This window comes from Glandiceps talaboti, chromosome 2, assembly GCF_964340395.1.
Source record: "Glandiceps talaboti chromosome 2, keGlaTala1.1, whole genome shotgun sequence".
Classification (NCBI taxonomy): Eukaryota; Metazoa; Hemichordata; class Enteropneusta; family Spengelidae; genus Glandiceps; species Glandiceps talaboti.
In genome coordinates this window covers 19,242,748-19,256,754 of record NC_135550.1, presented here as the reverse complement: position 1 = coordinate 19,256,754, position 14,007 = coordinate 19,242,748, and the positions used below count along the sequence as shown (strand labels likewise).

Below are 14,007 nucleotides of genomic sequence, written 5' to 3'. Positions count from 1 at the left end.
CATTAAATATTGATTTTCAACTACAAATATGACTGCCATTTGGTCAAATTTGCATATACCCTGAACCAAAGTGACATGTATATGTCCCATATGATATGTCACCTGTGTCCGAGCTTTGATTGATATCAGATATTGCATGTTTGAGAAATGACATATTGCAGACACACGGACATATGGACAGATGGATGAAGCCCAAAAGCACCTGCCCCCCCCCCCCCCCCCCCCCAATTTTCATTCATGACTTAAACGTTGATGAAATATTGAACTTCCATGATATAAGTTGCAGATTGATGTTGTATGCTTTGTTAAAATCTATTTGCCCCCCATTCCCATCATTCCACCCAGACCCCCTCCTCCTGGACCTTGTTGGAACTGCTTCATCATGTTTTGTAAACCGCCAATACCACCTGAAATAAAATAAGATGATTATGTAATACTGTCATTGTAACAGCACCGCATTTATTAAGACAAATTGGTTTGTTTCTTGTTATCAAACTATCAAACTGTGCTAGAAAAGAAGACGGTCCTTATTCTTTTGCCTATTTGCAAAAATCTTTTATTAAAGATAAAATTTCTTTCCCGAATAAAGGGACAAGAGTTTTGTTTTTCCCCGAACTATGTTGCTTTTCATTATCCATGTAAATATCTGAAACTTTGAATCACCATACCAGAGTACTTGTTCACAGCAAAATTTACATACTATTCTAGCAGCCATATCATTCAATCTTACAAATATATGGGACTATTATTTCCCAACAATAACAGCTGTTTATTGCACACAACTCAATGTTTCCTGCTGATAATGTCTCTTTGTGTTGTACCATAACTTCAAAAATGTCTGTTACTGTTTCAGTAAATGTGGAAAATAAAGTTGGAAAGTAATACTAGTAATCTATCAACATCTGTATATACATTGTATAAAGACTTTTTTGTTCTAGGTTTTCTTGAAACCACTGTAAGTACATACCCATTTGATGGAGTATTCTTGGGTCCATCATTTTAGCCATCTGTTGATTGAGTTTCATCATCTGTGAGGGATTAACATTCTTCATCATATCACCACCTGTGATAGCACAAGAAAACAATCTAATATTAGTATATATGACACATTTGTAGTCATCGGGTACAAAAAGGACTGGAACATACACTAACAAATCTTAACACAGTTACACTAAACACAGTATATATCAAAAGATGTCCAAATCTGATTTCACACACACCAGTACTATTGTGATATTAAATACACAGCAAAGAAAACATACCCACTTTTATATAATTACAAAAACTTGATCGCAGAGTCTAAGTGTCTGTAAGAAAACAGACCTTCAAAGTGACATGTTAGAACGTGTCATAAGTTGTTTCTGTATTTTTCAAATTTTTTTTGCTTTTATGCATGACAAGTTAACCTTGTTGATGAGGGTAGAATTACACTATGCTGGATTGTCCAGGTAGAGTGACAGTATCAGATTGTGTATTATTGTTGGAGATGTTGTGACTGGTTACATTGTGTTGGTTTTTGTGTGGTCATGTTGGCTGAAGCTATTGTGTTACAGATTCAGATGGAATTAGGAGTACTCCTAAGACTTTGGGAATGAGGTAATGTTACATGTAGAGCTTATAAAACCTTATGGCGGCATCAAACAGTTGTGTGACAATGATCTAATGTTGACAATCAAGACATACAAACTAGGAGATTGCTTATGGCATGAGTATACTTAATGGCCAAGTTCGGATGAGGATTTAAATCTGGGTGTGAAAAACAGTTGTTTAGCAGAGCTCATAGAAATAAAGGTGGTCAATAACAAAATGGGTCAATTGATAAGATAACACTGAGGTGAAAACATGGGACTGAATCCTTGGCCTTTTAACATACCAATTGCCCTTGGATCATGCACTTGATGGAATTCTGTTCTTGTAAATTTCAACTTTTATAACGGGGTTCATGATCAATTTAACTAATAATGGGTACACAATATGTATCAGGCCCTTTGTTTAAGCTGATCCATGTTTTTCATCATTCTACGTTTTCTTACCTTTGAAGAGTCCCTTGATACCACCCATCTTCTTAACCATTGCAGCAAATTTCTGATATTGTGATAATAGCTCCTGGACTTCTCTCACTGACACACCTGACCCTTTAGCTACTCTATGAACTCTCCCTGGGTTTCTGGTGAACAGTTTGGAACCTTCTTTACTATCAAGCTCTGAAATAGAGGAGTCAAATTTCAAATTTGTCAAATTTGTGTTTGTGAGTTTATCATTCAAAACTGAACAAGGGGGGAAACACAAATGATTCACTTAGTCTTGTGTGTGTGAGATTAGAAATTCCCTGATACCAATAGGTGTAACAGGTGAAAATTTGGACCACTTTTATTTCAACCCATAACTGACCTATTAACAATCATGATAAACTAGTATACCAGGTGTATTGTACTGTAAAGACACTTGGTGTAAACAATATAACATACTTCTTGTTCTTTGAGAATCCCTTAAAATGAAAGGGTGTTTAAAAAAAATATTTTCACACTATTTTGAAAAACAATTTGCCATTTTACCTATGCCTTGTTGGCTTTGGCTAAAATCCAAAAAACAAATTGATCAAAGAGCCCATAGAGAGAAAAAAATCAATGTGCTATTCAAAAAACTGTCTGTGTGTGGTTTTATGTAAAGTGTAGCAATGGATCATATACATGTATTAACAATACAACTGACAAAAGCAAAGAATGTATAGATTTTTTATAATGAAATCCGAAGGAAGTGGTCAGGTAGCATGTACAGGAAGTTCTTTGAAGTGAAATTTTTTTATCAGGAAGTCTATTGTTTTGACACAATAACAAGAAATATAGACTATTGTGTATACACCATGAAATCAGAATACCACATTGTCATCAATAAATAAATAAATAAAGGGTCTGTTCCGGAGAGTAAATTGTTAGTGGATATCTAGGGACTACTTTGATGGCATTGTTTTGTATACCTTCATCATTCATACTGTCCATCATGGTCATTAATCTCTTTAGTCTAGCCATGGATTCCTGTTCGTTTCCTTTGCTGAGGAAATCAGACCCAAAGCCTGGAATGAGACTCTGTTGGTAGAATACAAATAGTCAGTGGTTACCACCCTGTGGAATAGTTCTGTTAAATAAAGTACAGGAAAGTATGTCTACTGTAATGACAATACAATGAGTGCAATACCGTAAGGAGTACCTGATAGAATGTATTTAATACAATGACAGACATTGCTGTGTGGTAGGTCTTGGCGTCTGTAAAAATTACCATACTTTACAAGTCCTGTTAAAGTTCACTGTATTTCAAAGTACTGATGCTTTGTTAGAAGCTAACCAGCTTTGATTACAGAGAAGGGAAGAAAACTACAAATATTTAAGCCTGTGTGTGTGTAAAGTGACCATACTTGTAACTCCTGTAAATGTTCATTGTACTTTCGAAGTACAGATATTTTGTATAGTTTACACTAGACTTCTAAATTTGGCTTTCAAACTGCTGTGTTATAGCTACATTTCTGGTGGTTTGTTTACAAGGGGAATTGCAGTGACCATGTGACACACGAAAAAAATATGACTCTTTGGGAAAAATAATCCTGGATAACTGCACAGCTCTCGACCAATCAGCATGTGAGATGGTGACAGGCGACATATAAATATTTTTATTCAAGACAAATTACTGGCTACTGCAGAGGAAATAAAACCACAACATGTTTGCTAGTTGGTAAAATGTCTTTTGACAACACTGCACATAAATGAAATGCCCAACTCCAGTCTCAAGAAACTAGTAAATGCAGACCAAAAATTTCCATCATTTCTAAAGGGGAAATATCAAAGTTGATAGTGTAAGATAATACAGAAATTGACTATAGTTAAGAATGACATAGGCTCCAATATTTTTGGTTTGCACATGTTCAACTTGGCTTGTGTGTAGTACAATACAATACAAATTGATGTCTTGGTCAAGGATTACTAGAAGGAACACTTTGGCTTATTATTCCGTACATACAGAACTCATAGTAAGATTTCAATTATTAGTGAAATCAAAGCACACTTACCATAATTTGACCAAAAGGTCCCATTTTCATGATATTTTGAAATTGTTCATACATGTCTCGAAGTGTGAATTCACCTGAAATTGACAAGAAAACATTGGAAATTAGTGTCAAAATCTTTGGATGTGTCACACTGGATATTTACATGTATTTCCCTAAGAACCTGTGCTGCAATCATTTCCATTCAACCTAGTAAAATTCCACCAAGCAAAAGGAGCACATTTTACCAGTCTTATTTACAGCACTAATAATTTTTGAACAGTTTTTCATCTACACATCCCAAGTAAAGTCCCTACCAAATATCAAGACAATCGGTCTGACAGTTTTTAATTTATTGTTTTTGGTGAATATTATTTTTATCAGAATAAATTTAATAACAAGCCTTCACAGAGTACATAACCCCAAATGGTTTGTTGTATGACAACATTACTCTGCAAATTTACATTTGTCCTTCAAAATGAAGGTTAAGGTCAAGCTTTAGTATCCTGCTTGAAAGCTAACCTCCATTAACATAGGTGTAGACACTGGAATGGTGTCTCTAGATATGACACTTCACAATATATTGACCAACCAATTTTTGGTTTGACCTTGAATATGGCTGGCGGTCAAAGTCAAAGATCAAGGTATACAAAGAAGGTGTAAAAGAAGGACAAGGTGTAACTTTCAAATAGATAATATGAGTGTAGACAGTTAAAATGAGAGTCTTTGTGTATTCAACTTCTTGAGTTGTGGTAGAAAGATAAATTTCGGTACTTTGTATGACTTCTTGCACCCAAGACAAGATACTCACCATGTTTAAGCTTATTTATAAGTTCTTCATTGTCATCCAGATTAAGTTCATTGACCTTGTCAATCAGTCCTTCAATGTCTCCCATACCTGCAAACATAGCATTAGTACAAGTATGAAAATGAGGAGTACCTTCAGATGAAATACATACTATCTACCGTCATTTTTTTTCTCAGAGTACATTGATTGAAATGATTATGAAACATAGAGACAACAAATGAATAAACGCTAGCAGCAAAAGTAAATTTGGGATATGCCAAATTTGTATGTAAAATATTACAAATTGCTATATATCACACCATCTGACACAGAAAGGACACTTATTTCAAGTAACACAGAAAACTTTTCATGTTTTGCCATGAAAACCTCAGCAAAAGAAAAGCCTGACAGTAAACAAGGATTCTGTCTGGTTGAAAATCAGCTTCCAAATAGCACCCCCAGTGGCCAAACTATACAATCTTTTGTCTTTCTGATGACTGGCATTTGTATGTAAGTTCTAAAGCACACACATAGTAGCTGTTATACTAATGATATTTCTGATTCATGTATGTAGATATTTCTACAGAATCACACAAATCAATCTTAGTTTTACGTAATAATGCTCTGAGTATGATTCTGTAGACTAATACTAATACGAGCCACAGGTAAGTATTTGTAGTCTGTGGAATCATACAAAGAGCATTATGATGTAAAACTATCATACATTTTGTGGGATTATATATAATTTTATCACATAATCAAGACAACCCACATAATTTTTCTACAATTTTGAATCAAATGTTATGAATGCTGTAACATTTCATTGCACTATATTCTCAATCACATATTAAAAATGGCACCCAACGGCTATGCAATCATGTGACATTCATTCAACATCTGTCGCAAAGTCAAGCTTATGATCGACGGATTAGCATCTTCAACTATAGTTTCTCTGCCAAAAATATCGGATATAGCCTTGCAATATAAATTTAGGACTCTAGGTCGAAAGCTAGTTTACAATTTCTTTGAATGTTTGAGAAACAGTTGTAATGGTCTTATTTTGGCTGTGCTAAATTCTGATATGATCCTCTGGTTGAGGACTATTAGATAGAGATTTACTCTACTTTTAAATGCTTGCAACCTGTTACATGTGTAGTATTGTCAGCTTGAGATTTGCTGGTTAAAATTCTGTTTTTGTGTCCTTTTTATTACTTTATTCTGTCTGTTTAAGTTATGGGATATATTGGGCATTGTTGTGTTCTTTCTTTTTCCCCAAATAAAGTTTAATAATAATATCAAATTTAGCTTTAAAATGTCAGTAAAACTTGTCTGAATATGACATTTGTTCATCATTTACTTTCTTCACATTCTGCTATATGGCATGTTCAGAGCTCAAGCTCGACGGAAGTACACTTCTACACATACAAATCAAGCATCAATCGTTGATATCTTGATGATACCTCTGTACATCAGAATCACACCACCAAAGGCTATATGTAGAGTAATGTCTACATTTACCAGTTTTGAAAATGCATAGTTATTACGAGAATATGATCATAGTGTAATGGCTGAAACAAATCTTTCTGAATATTTGAGAGAAAAAAGCTCAGAAGAAGAGGGGTGATTGAAATTTTGACCTGTCCCGTTTGATGTCACGCAGCTGAAGATTTAAAGTACATACCGAGCAGCTTGCTGATGAAAGGTTTTGTTTTGAATTGCTCAAAGTCATCTATATGTTCTCCTGTACCAATAAATATTATAGGACTCTTGGTTGCTGCAACTCTGTAAAATATCAGTACATTAGTACAGTACATACATTTTGACTAGACATTTTTTATTTCGTTCTTGACAAGGAAATTGTAGATTTGGTTTTGGCTTAAAGCTGATTAAGTATATAACAGTAGAAACAATACACAAAGTAATCAGGTTTCTTTAAATATGCAGACTCTATCTAACAACACCAAAACTTTGTAAGTATGAGAGGCTATGTGATCAATCACATTTGGCATATACATCTAACTTTGTTGTAATTAACAAGATGGCACATTCATGCATGTTAAGGGCACTGTCACTTTTCGATATTTCATTATTGTATTTTACTTACGCACTGAGAGCGCCACCACCTTTGGCATGTCCATCTAACTTAGTTATAATAACTGAAGCAACATCAACTTTTTCATTAAAAGCCCTGGCTTGAGCTTCACAAGCTTGGCCAATAGTTGCATCCATGACATAAATTGCATTATCTGGGCACTGCAGAAAAAAATATTAAAAAATAACAAGCTCCATTTTAATTTTATCGCATCATTTAAAATTCAATGATCTCAACAAACATTTTATAAAATGACAACTGAAATTAACAATAAACTTGTTGAATGACTTACAATTGCATTTGACACTTGTAACATTTCTTCAAAGAGTGATTCTTCTTGTTTATGCCTACCACTGGTATCTACTATTATGATTTCAAAACCTTCATTCTTAAATTTGTCCACCCCGTCAGCTGCAATAACTACTGGATCCATTTCTGTGTAACTGAAAGTAAATATCATCACGTGTTACTTACAATTAGTAAAGGGAGGTGACCTTAAATTTGAAAAGGGTGAATCTCTTCAGGCTTCTATCTGAAGGTATGATCTCTCAATTCTGAAGAGAATTAGAGGTTTGGTTATCAGTCACCAAGAGACAAGGTGTGACAACAGCCATTTACTATTGGCACAAAAAATACTTGAAAGAAAATTTCAAATTCACACTTCTTGTAAACATTACCAAGATAGCAGCAAATAATTTGTTAGTTCTTAAACATTGATTTTACCACCCCTATCATACCATGTCCCAAATCATACAACAGGGTTGACTGGGACACAAACATCATGGGCAATGGTGGGGATCAATTTGAGAGTGACTACACAAAACAACAAATATTGAATCTTCAAATTTCTTGACTTTTGCAGACAACTAATTACGCAAACAAATAAAATTTCTCTTGGACATGTGTAAAGCTGAGTGGAGAGTGGCCTGTGTGGATTCCCCTGACAATCAAAAACAAATGATTCATCTGTGACCCTTTCCTCAGATCACATGACATTAAACATCATCAACTCAAACATTACACATCTGGGTTTGCAATTACGCATACTCCATAGTGCAGGGAATAGAAAGTGGCAATGACTATACACCATCATGGAACAATCGAATGCCCCAAGTGGTTTTGTGTTTCCCACTGTGTAGTAGTAATACTAGATGTCAATAAGTTGGGCAGGGTCTAATATGGGGTTGAAACCATTGACTCTTAGTATAGGTGTGTAATCAACAGTTACATTTGTATTTTTTCAAATGAGATGTATCAATGTATTACAGGGTAAATTTGACAACACACGCTAGTATAGCATTTGATAAACAGCTTTACCCTCAGACAAGTATATAAGGTAAATTACCACATGTAAAGTCATCATTTTCGCATTCAAAATTCATTATATTTGTTCTTTGTAGTCACCCCAATCTCCACCATTTCCCGTGCAATCATGGTTCAAAAATATTGCACAAAGGCTCTAGCCATTCAGAAAATCATCAGTACTGAGGCTCGAGACTGTAATTTGTGGATTCCAAACCAGTAACAATTCAACCAACATGACTCCAGAATAGATAGAATCTGCAATAATTGTGCATACTACTAGCTAATATGTCTGTCACATGCATATACTAACAGAAAGTCATATCTATACATATATACACAACTTCTTACCTGCCATAGAAGGGTATCCTGGCTTTTGTGGCATTTTGTTTTAATTGGTCAAAGGCACCTGTGAAGAGTTTGACAAGATAGCAATTATGTGAAATGATAATAATTATTATTATTATTAATATTGTGTGATGATATTTATCTACTAGTCCAATCTACGTCCATCAATTCTATGGAGAGAAAGTACAGGAGTAATTCCGGTACCCATAACTCTTGAAACACCTCTTCCCATTGGAGGAATGAAATTGCAATGCATGGAAAGTGGTACAAACAGCACCAATCATTTCAATCGACAAATAACTTCACAAGTGTCACACACTAATGATACAGTCAATGGCAAGTTTTTAATAAATTAGAGAATATAAAACTTTTACTAAGATGTAGAAACCCTGGTGATGGAGATGGAGATGGAAAACTATCAAAAATTGCATAGTTTTTCATACCTTAGATCACAATTTGGTGGGGAACCCCAGTAATTAAGAACCTTGGCAACACAAGTACAATGTATATTTTATACTTATTGCTTATAGTTATACATGTACATGCAAAAATACTGTATATACTTATATTTTAGTGTTTCAAGAAATCACAGCATGGAATCCAGTATGTTATACACTCCTGGGGAAAACCTTGTTTAAAATTGTCTTACATTCCCTGAATTTCTTCTCCTCTTTGGAGTATTTGCAAATACACATACCTTCACACAAATACCACAGACCCTGACTTATAGAAATATATTCACTGCCTTTATCTGCCCTAGAGGAATTCTCCCACTGCCCTTAACTGCTCTAAAGAACTTCACTCACTGCCCTTACCTGCTCTGAATGTATCAGCACATATAAGACAAGTCTTCCAACCTTTTTTCTGATAATGGTATGCAAGCTGTGAAAAAAATTAAAATCCAAAGTATTAAAATGCTATATCCATGGGGGAAGTGTAGCAAGATAACCAGTGGTCTGGCTGTACAAATAGATATATCTGAAACTCCAGTTAGGGTGTTAGGGGTAGGATTGGGTAAGAGAGACAAATCAGATTATAGTTCCAAGCAAAACCTAATTTGCATCATCTGCCACAGTTGACACTGAAAATGCATTTGCTCCAATCTACATCCGAAAAAGGTGCAACAAAAGTATCTTGAGGGTAAATGTTTCAATTTAACATTGTAATATATTACTGAGGGTGTCACTGTGTATGGGTTATTTTACAGAAACAAATCTTAACTTTGACCTTGACTTTAGTAGTTCACAAGTAACATTAAGTAATGTTTATATTCACGTGCTGACCTCAGGTGAACTTTGCACAATAGTTCAAAGTTCAGATAACGAGACAAAAGAGGTTGCAGAAGTTCAGTGTGACTTACCTTAGTACAAGTGGTTGTTTTACCACTACCTTGTAAACCTACAAACATGATAATATTAGGTTTTCCTTTCTGTGGAGTCCATGCTTTAACTCCAGGGTCAATCAGCTGTGAATGTAGACAAAGTTTAATATATGACAGGATGCTACTAAAATGTGGGCTTAGCCACGGGTTACTCTGAATGATATGTTATGTTGTTCAGCCCTCATCAGGCTACTTTTTCAGAAGTTAATATCTGCTAGGGTGGCAAGAAACATATCTTACAGATTACCCATAGCCTGGCAAGACATGTTACAGATATACAGCATTAGGATTTGTACACTGTCCTTCAATAACATTGGATTAGCACATTCTAAGTTCTAGATATATCTAACTTTAAAGCACTGACCAAAATAAGTGTACCATAAAACTGAACAGTATTTATTTGTCTTAAGGCCACCGGCCAATATGACACAATACATAATGCAATTTTAACAATATAGAAATATGAACAGGATAAACAAAAAAAAAAGAAAGTAAACGTTCTATACACTCATTGAAACAATTTTACAGAAAATATTCTTTTCTCAAGTTAATGGCTTTAAACACAAATTTACCGAGATTTCGTAAAACTGTTTGTGACTCTGACCTCATTAATGTACAAAATTTATCTTCTGTAGGAAAAATATAGTAATACTGAGGTAAAAGATATCTCAAGTTCTGATACAGTGGACATACAAATATGACATGGTATTCATCCTCTATACCCTGTGTACAAATTTCACAGATTCTGTTATCAATGTCAACACCAGTATAAATACCCTCTTGAACTCTTAAACCGAGACATGAACATCTCAATCTGGCTAACGCATGTCTATACTTTAAATCTGTAATCTCCATCAAGTATTTCTCTGGCTCCAGCATACTTTTGAAATTACGATATGTTTTGAGTCTGTCTTTTGTGCATATTTCACTATACCATTGCTGTTTGTAAACATCAGTTACACGTTGTTTGAATTCCGAAATGAACGATGCCATGTCCCCTACACCTTGATGAAGCCAAACTATGCCAAAGCCATATGAGCAAAGGACATGTTTGATCTCTGTGGCCCATGATGAGTGACCATTTTCGTCATTTTTAAACATGAGCTTGTATGCATGCGCGGCTAGTCTGTCATCTGAGAGCCCAGTAAGGCGTAACCAATACTTAATGCATTTTGTAATTGAGTTAATAAACAAGGGATATCTTCCACACTCCCCAAGTACAGCTTCATCTGGAGTACTTTGGGTAACGCCTAAAAAATGTTTACAAAATTTTAAGTGTACCCTTTCTGTTATAACATATTGCTTATATCCCCAAATCTCAGTTCCATACAATAATATTGGTGCAATAAGAGAATCAAACAGTTTAAAATAAACATCACGTTTGACGGTACCAACTTTTCGTTCGAACTTAAAAATTGAATACATTGCTTTCCGTGCCTGAGCGGCTAAATTACCTACAGCTTTTGTCCATGTGTTCCTACATGACAACAATAAACCAAGATATTTGTATGATGTTACAACATCAATGACCTTTCCATTCATTTTCCAAGTTTCACTCCTTGCATTATGACCCCCTTTGCGGAATACTACAACCTTTGTTTTGTCCGTGTTTATCTGGAGTTTCCACTTGTTACAAAATTCAGCAAGTACGTGAATCAATCTTTGCAAACCAATGACAGAGTCTGCGAAGAGTATAATGTCGTCTGCATAAAGTAAGATAAATAAATCATACATTTCCTGTGTTAATTGTATACCCCTAACACCAACAGTTTTAATCATGCGATACAATTCATCAATGAAAAAGGAGAATAGCACAGGGCTTAAAACACTTCCTTGTCTTACACCAATGTTGCAATTAAAATAATCTGACACTCCCCCATCTAAACGCACACATGATTTGACATCACTATACATGGATTTGACTACGTTATACATTTTGCCAGAGAGGCCAATAGACTGAAGTTTAAAAAACAGACATTTGTGATTAACGGAATCAAACGCTTTTGCAAAGTCCACAAACAGGCAGTAAAATTTCCCTCTCCTTCTTCTGAGGTAGTTCTGAATCATAGCATGTAAAGAAAAGATATTGTCCATTGTTGAATACCCTTTACGGAATCCAGCTTGGGCGTTACAAATAGCATTAGTGTTTTCAGCCCATCTATATAACCTATCATTTAAAACACTGCAGAATATTTTCCCAAACACGTCTAATAAGGTTATTCCCCTATAATTATTGGGATCTGATTTGGAACCTTTTTTGTACAATGGGATAATAACACCACGTGACCATCCTTTAGGGAAATTACCTGTATCAAAAATATTGTTGAATAGATTATTCATAATGGGCAACAAGGTAGATACAGTACATTTGAAAAATTCTGACGGTATGCCATCTGGACCAGGTGATTTGCCGTTTTTCAATCTTAATACCACTTTCATGATTTCCTCGTCAGTGATGCTAAAATAAAACTGAACAATATGATGTGTAAATCAAGATGACAGATAAACAGTAATTTTGCAGTCCAAGAAGTGAAGTTTAGACCAACATGGTAGTATCCATCTAGGGTCAACGACTTGAATCAGCACATGTAAATAAGGCCATTTTATGCTATGCACATGTTTTAACTTATAGTATTATACAGCTACTGTGTCAGCTATACTATCATCTCTGAAGGAATCTCAGAAAGTTGAAGAAAAGTTACAACAGTGAATTTTACTCAAACATCTGGAATGATTTACTTTACTCAGTGATAAACTGCATATCTTACCTTGACAAGTTCTTTAAACACAGCAGTCTGGATCATTCTTCTTTTGTTCAATCCAGCGGCCATTTCATCAAAATCAATCACTGACCGTACATTTTCTCTGAGTTGTTTCACTAGCCTGACATTGACATCAGCTTCAAGTAATGCCAAGCATATCTCTTTCAACATGGAATTCAACACCTACAAATAAACAATATTCAATGACAATTAAACAACAAGGCTGGCAAATTCCTGATTGGCAGTGGACTTCACACAAAAAATCTTAAAAATATAAATTAATGCATGAGTGTGAAATGTATCAAAATTCTCACAGGATGTTTCGATTTGTCCAATGAACATTTGTACTTCATAGTTGACAAACAATTTAGATGGACATCTCTACTGTTATGTTTCAAATCATTGATGTTATCTCAACTCAAGAGCCATGTTGTTGTTGTTTGTAATAGTGTGTCCGTTAGATGCACTTTGAGGAGGTAGAATTTACTCCTTTAGGAAATTCCACGATGTAACAATTATAGGTATACCCAAAATTATAATGAGGAAGTACGAGAATGGAAAAAGAATCTTTGCAACAGTTGCAATAAATTGCATCATTAGAAAATTTGCACTGGGATTACATTGTTTGCTGACGAAAACTGTACAACTTGATGGCAATCTTAACAAATAATGGAGCAACTTGTTAATTGATCAAACAAGCTCAAAAGTAAACATCAAGTTCAACTATATGATTGATAAAATTACTATCACTGCACCGGGTGAAAATGTACCATATGTGAAAAGTCCGACAGTGATACTAATAGTGATAATCATAATGTACCGTACGGTACAATACTTACCTCTTCATTTATAATGGTTGCATTACTGAGCGACCTCAAAGCTGAGGTTATTTTCCTACCGAGATCTGCTAGGACCATCTTTGCGTGTCTTCTTCAAGTTCAATACAAGTACAAAAAACAGCTGTGTTTAGCAATTAATTCAATAGTTCAAAACGAGATCGTCACACATTCATTCGAAGATTCACAACATTATTTTGATACTATCCGTGACTTACAGTGATGGAATACACAAAATCTGTATATTAAACTGACCCTTTGCTGAACGTATATATCCAATATTTCGTTACGCTCAAAACTACGCGAATTTAAAGTGCGTCTATCAATTCACCACTGCAATATTCGCACACTGTCAACATGAAATCAAAATGGCGTCGACTGACTCGTAAATGAGTAAAATTTAACAACAACAAATAACATCATATGATCTTATTCATCGTGTAACGAAATCTTCTTAAACCCA

At 34.8% G+C, this 14,007-nt stretch overlaps 1 protein-coding gene across 2 annotated transcripts; it reads right to left on the bottom strand.

Annotated features, from left to right (window-relative positions):
* Positions 1-226: 226 nt before the first annotated feature.
* Positions 227-13,857, bottom strand: LOC144449183 (signal recognition particle subunit SRP54-like). 2 transcript variants are annotated; one of them, XM_078139697.1, is made up of 15 exons: positions 13,763-13,857; positions 13,548-13,638; positions 12,715-12,891; positions 9,926-10,030; positions 9,381-9,447; positions 8,569-8,626; positions 7,208-7,358; positions 6,928-7,076; positions 6,505-6,605; positions 4,848-4,934; positions 4,061-4,134; positions 2,978-3,086; positions 2,034-2,204; positions 968-1,063; positions 227-407 (listed from the first exon to the last, which is right to left on the bottom strand). In XM_078139697.1, exons 2-15 carry the CDS (start codon positions 13,623-13,625, stop codon positions 313-315), a joined length of 1,518 nt encoding a protein of 505 aa, XP_077995823.1. In that variant the 5' UTR covers positions 13,626-13,638; positions 13,763-13,857; the 3' UTR covers positions 227-312. The 2 variants fall into 2 exon arrangements, with proteins under 2 accessions (XP_077995823.1, XP_077995815.1); XM_078139689.1 differs by having other exon boundaries at positions 13,548-13,635; positions 13,800-13,817.
* Positions 13,858-14,007: the final 150 nt, after the last annotated feature.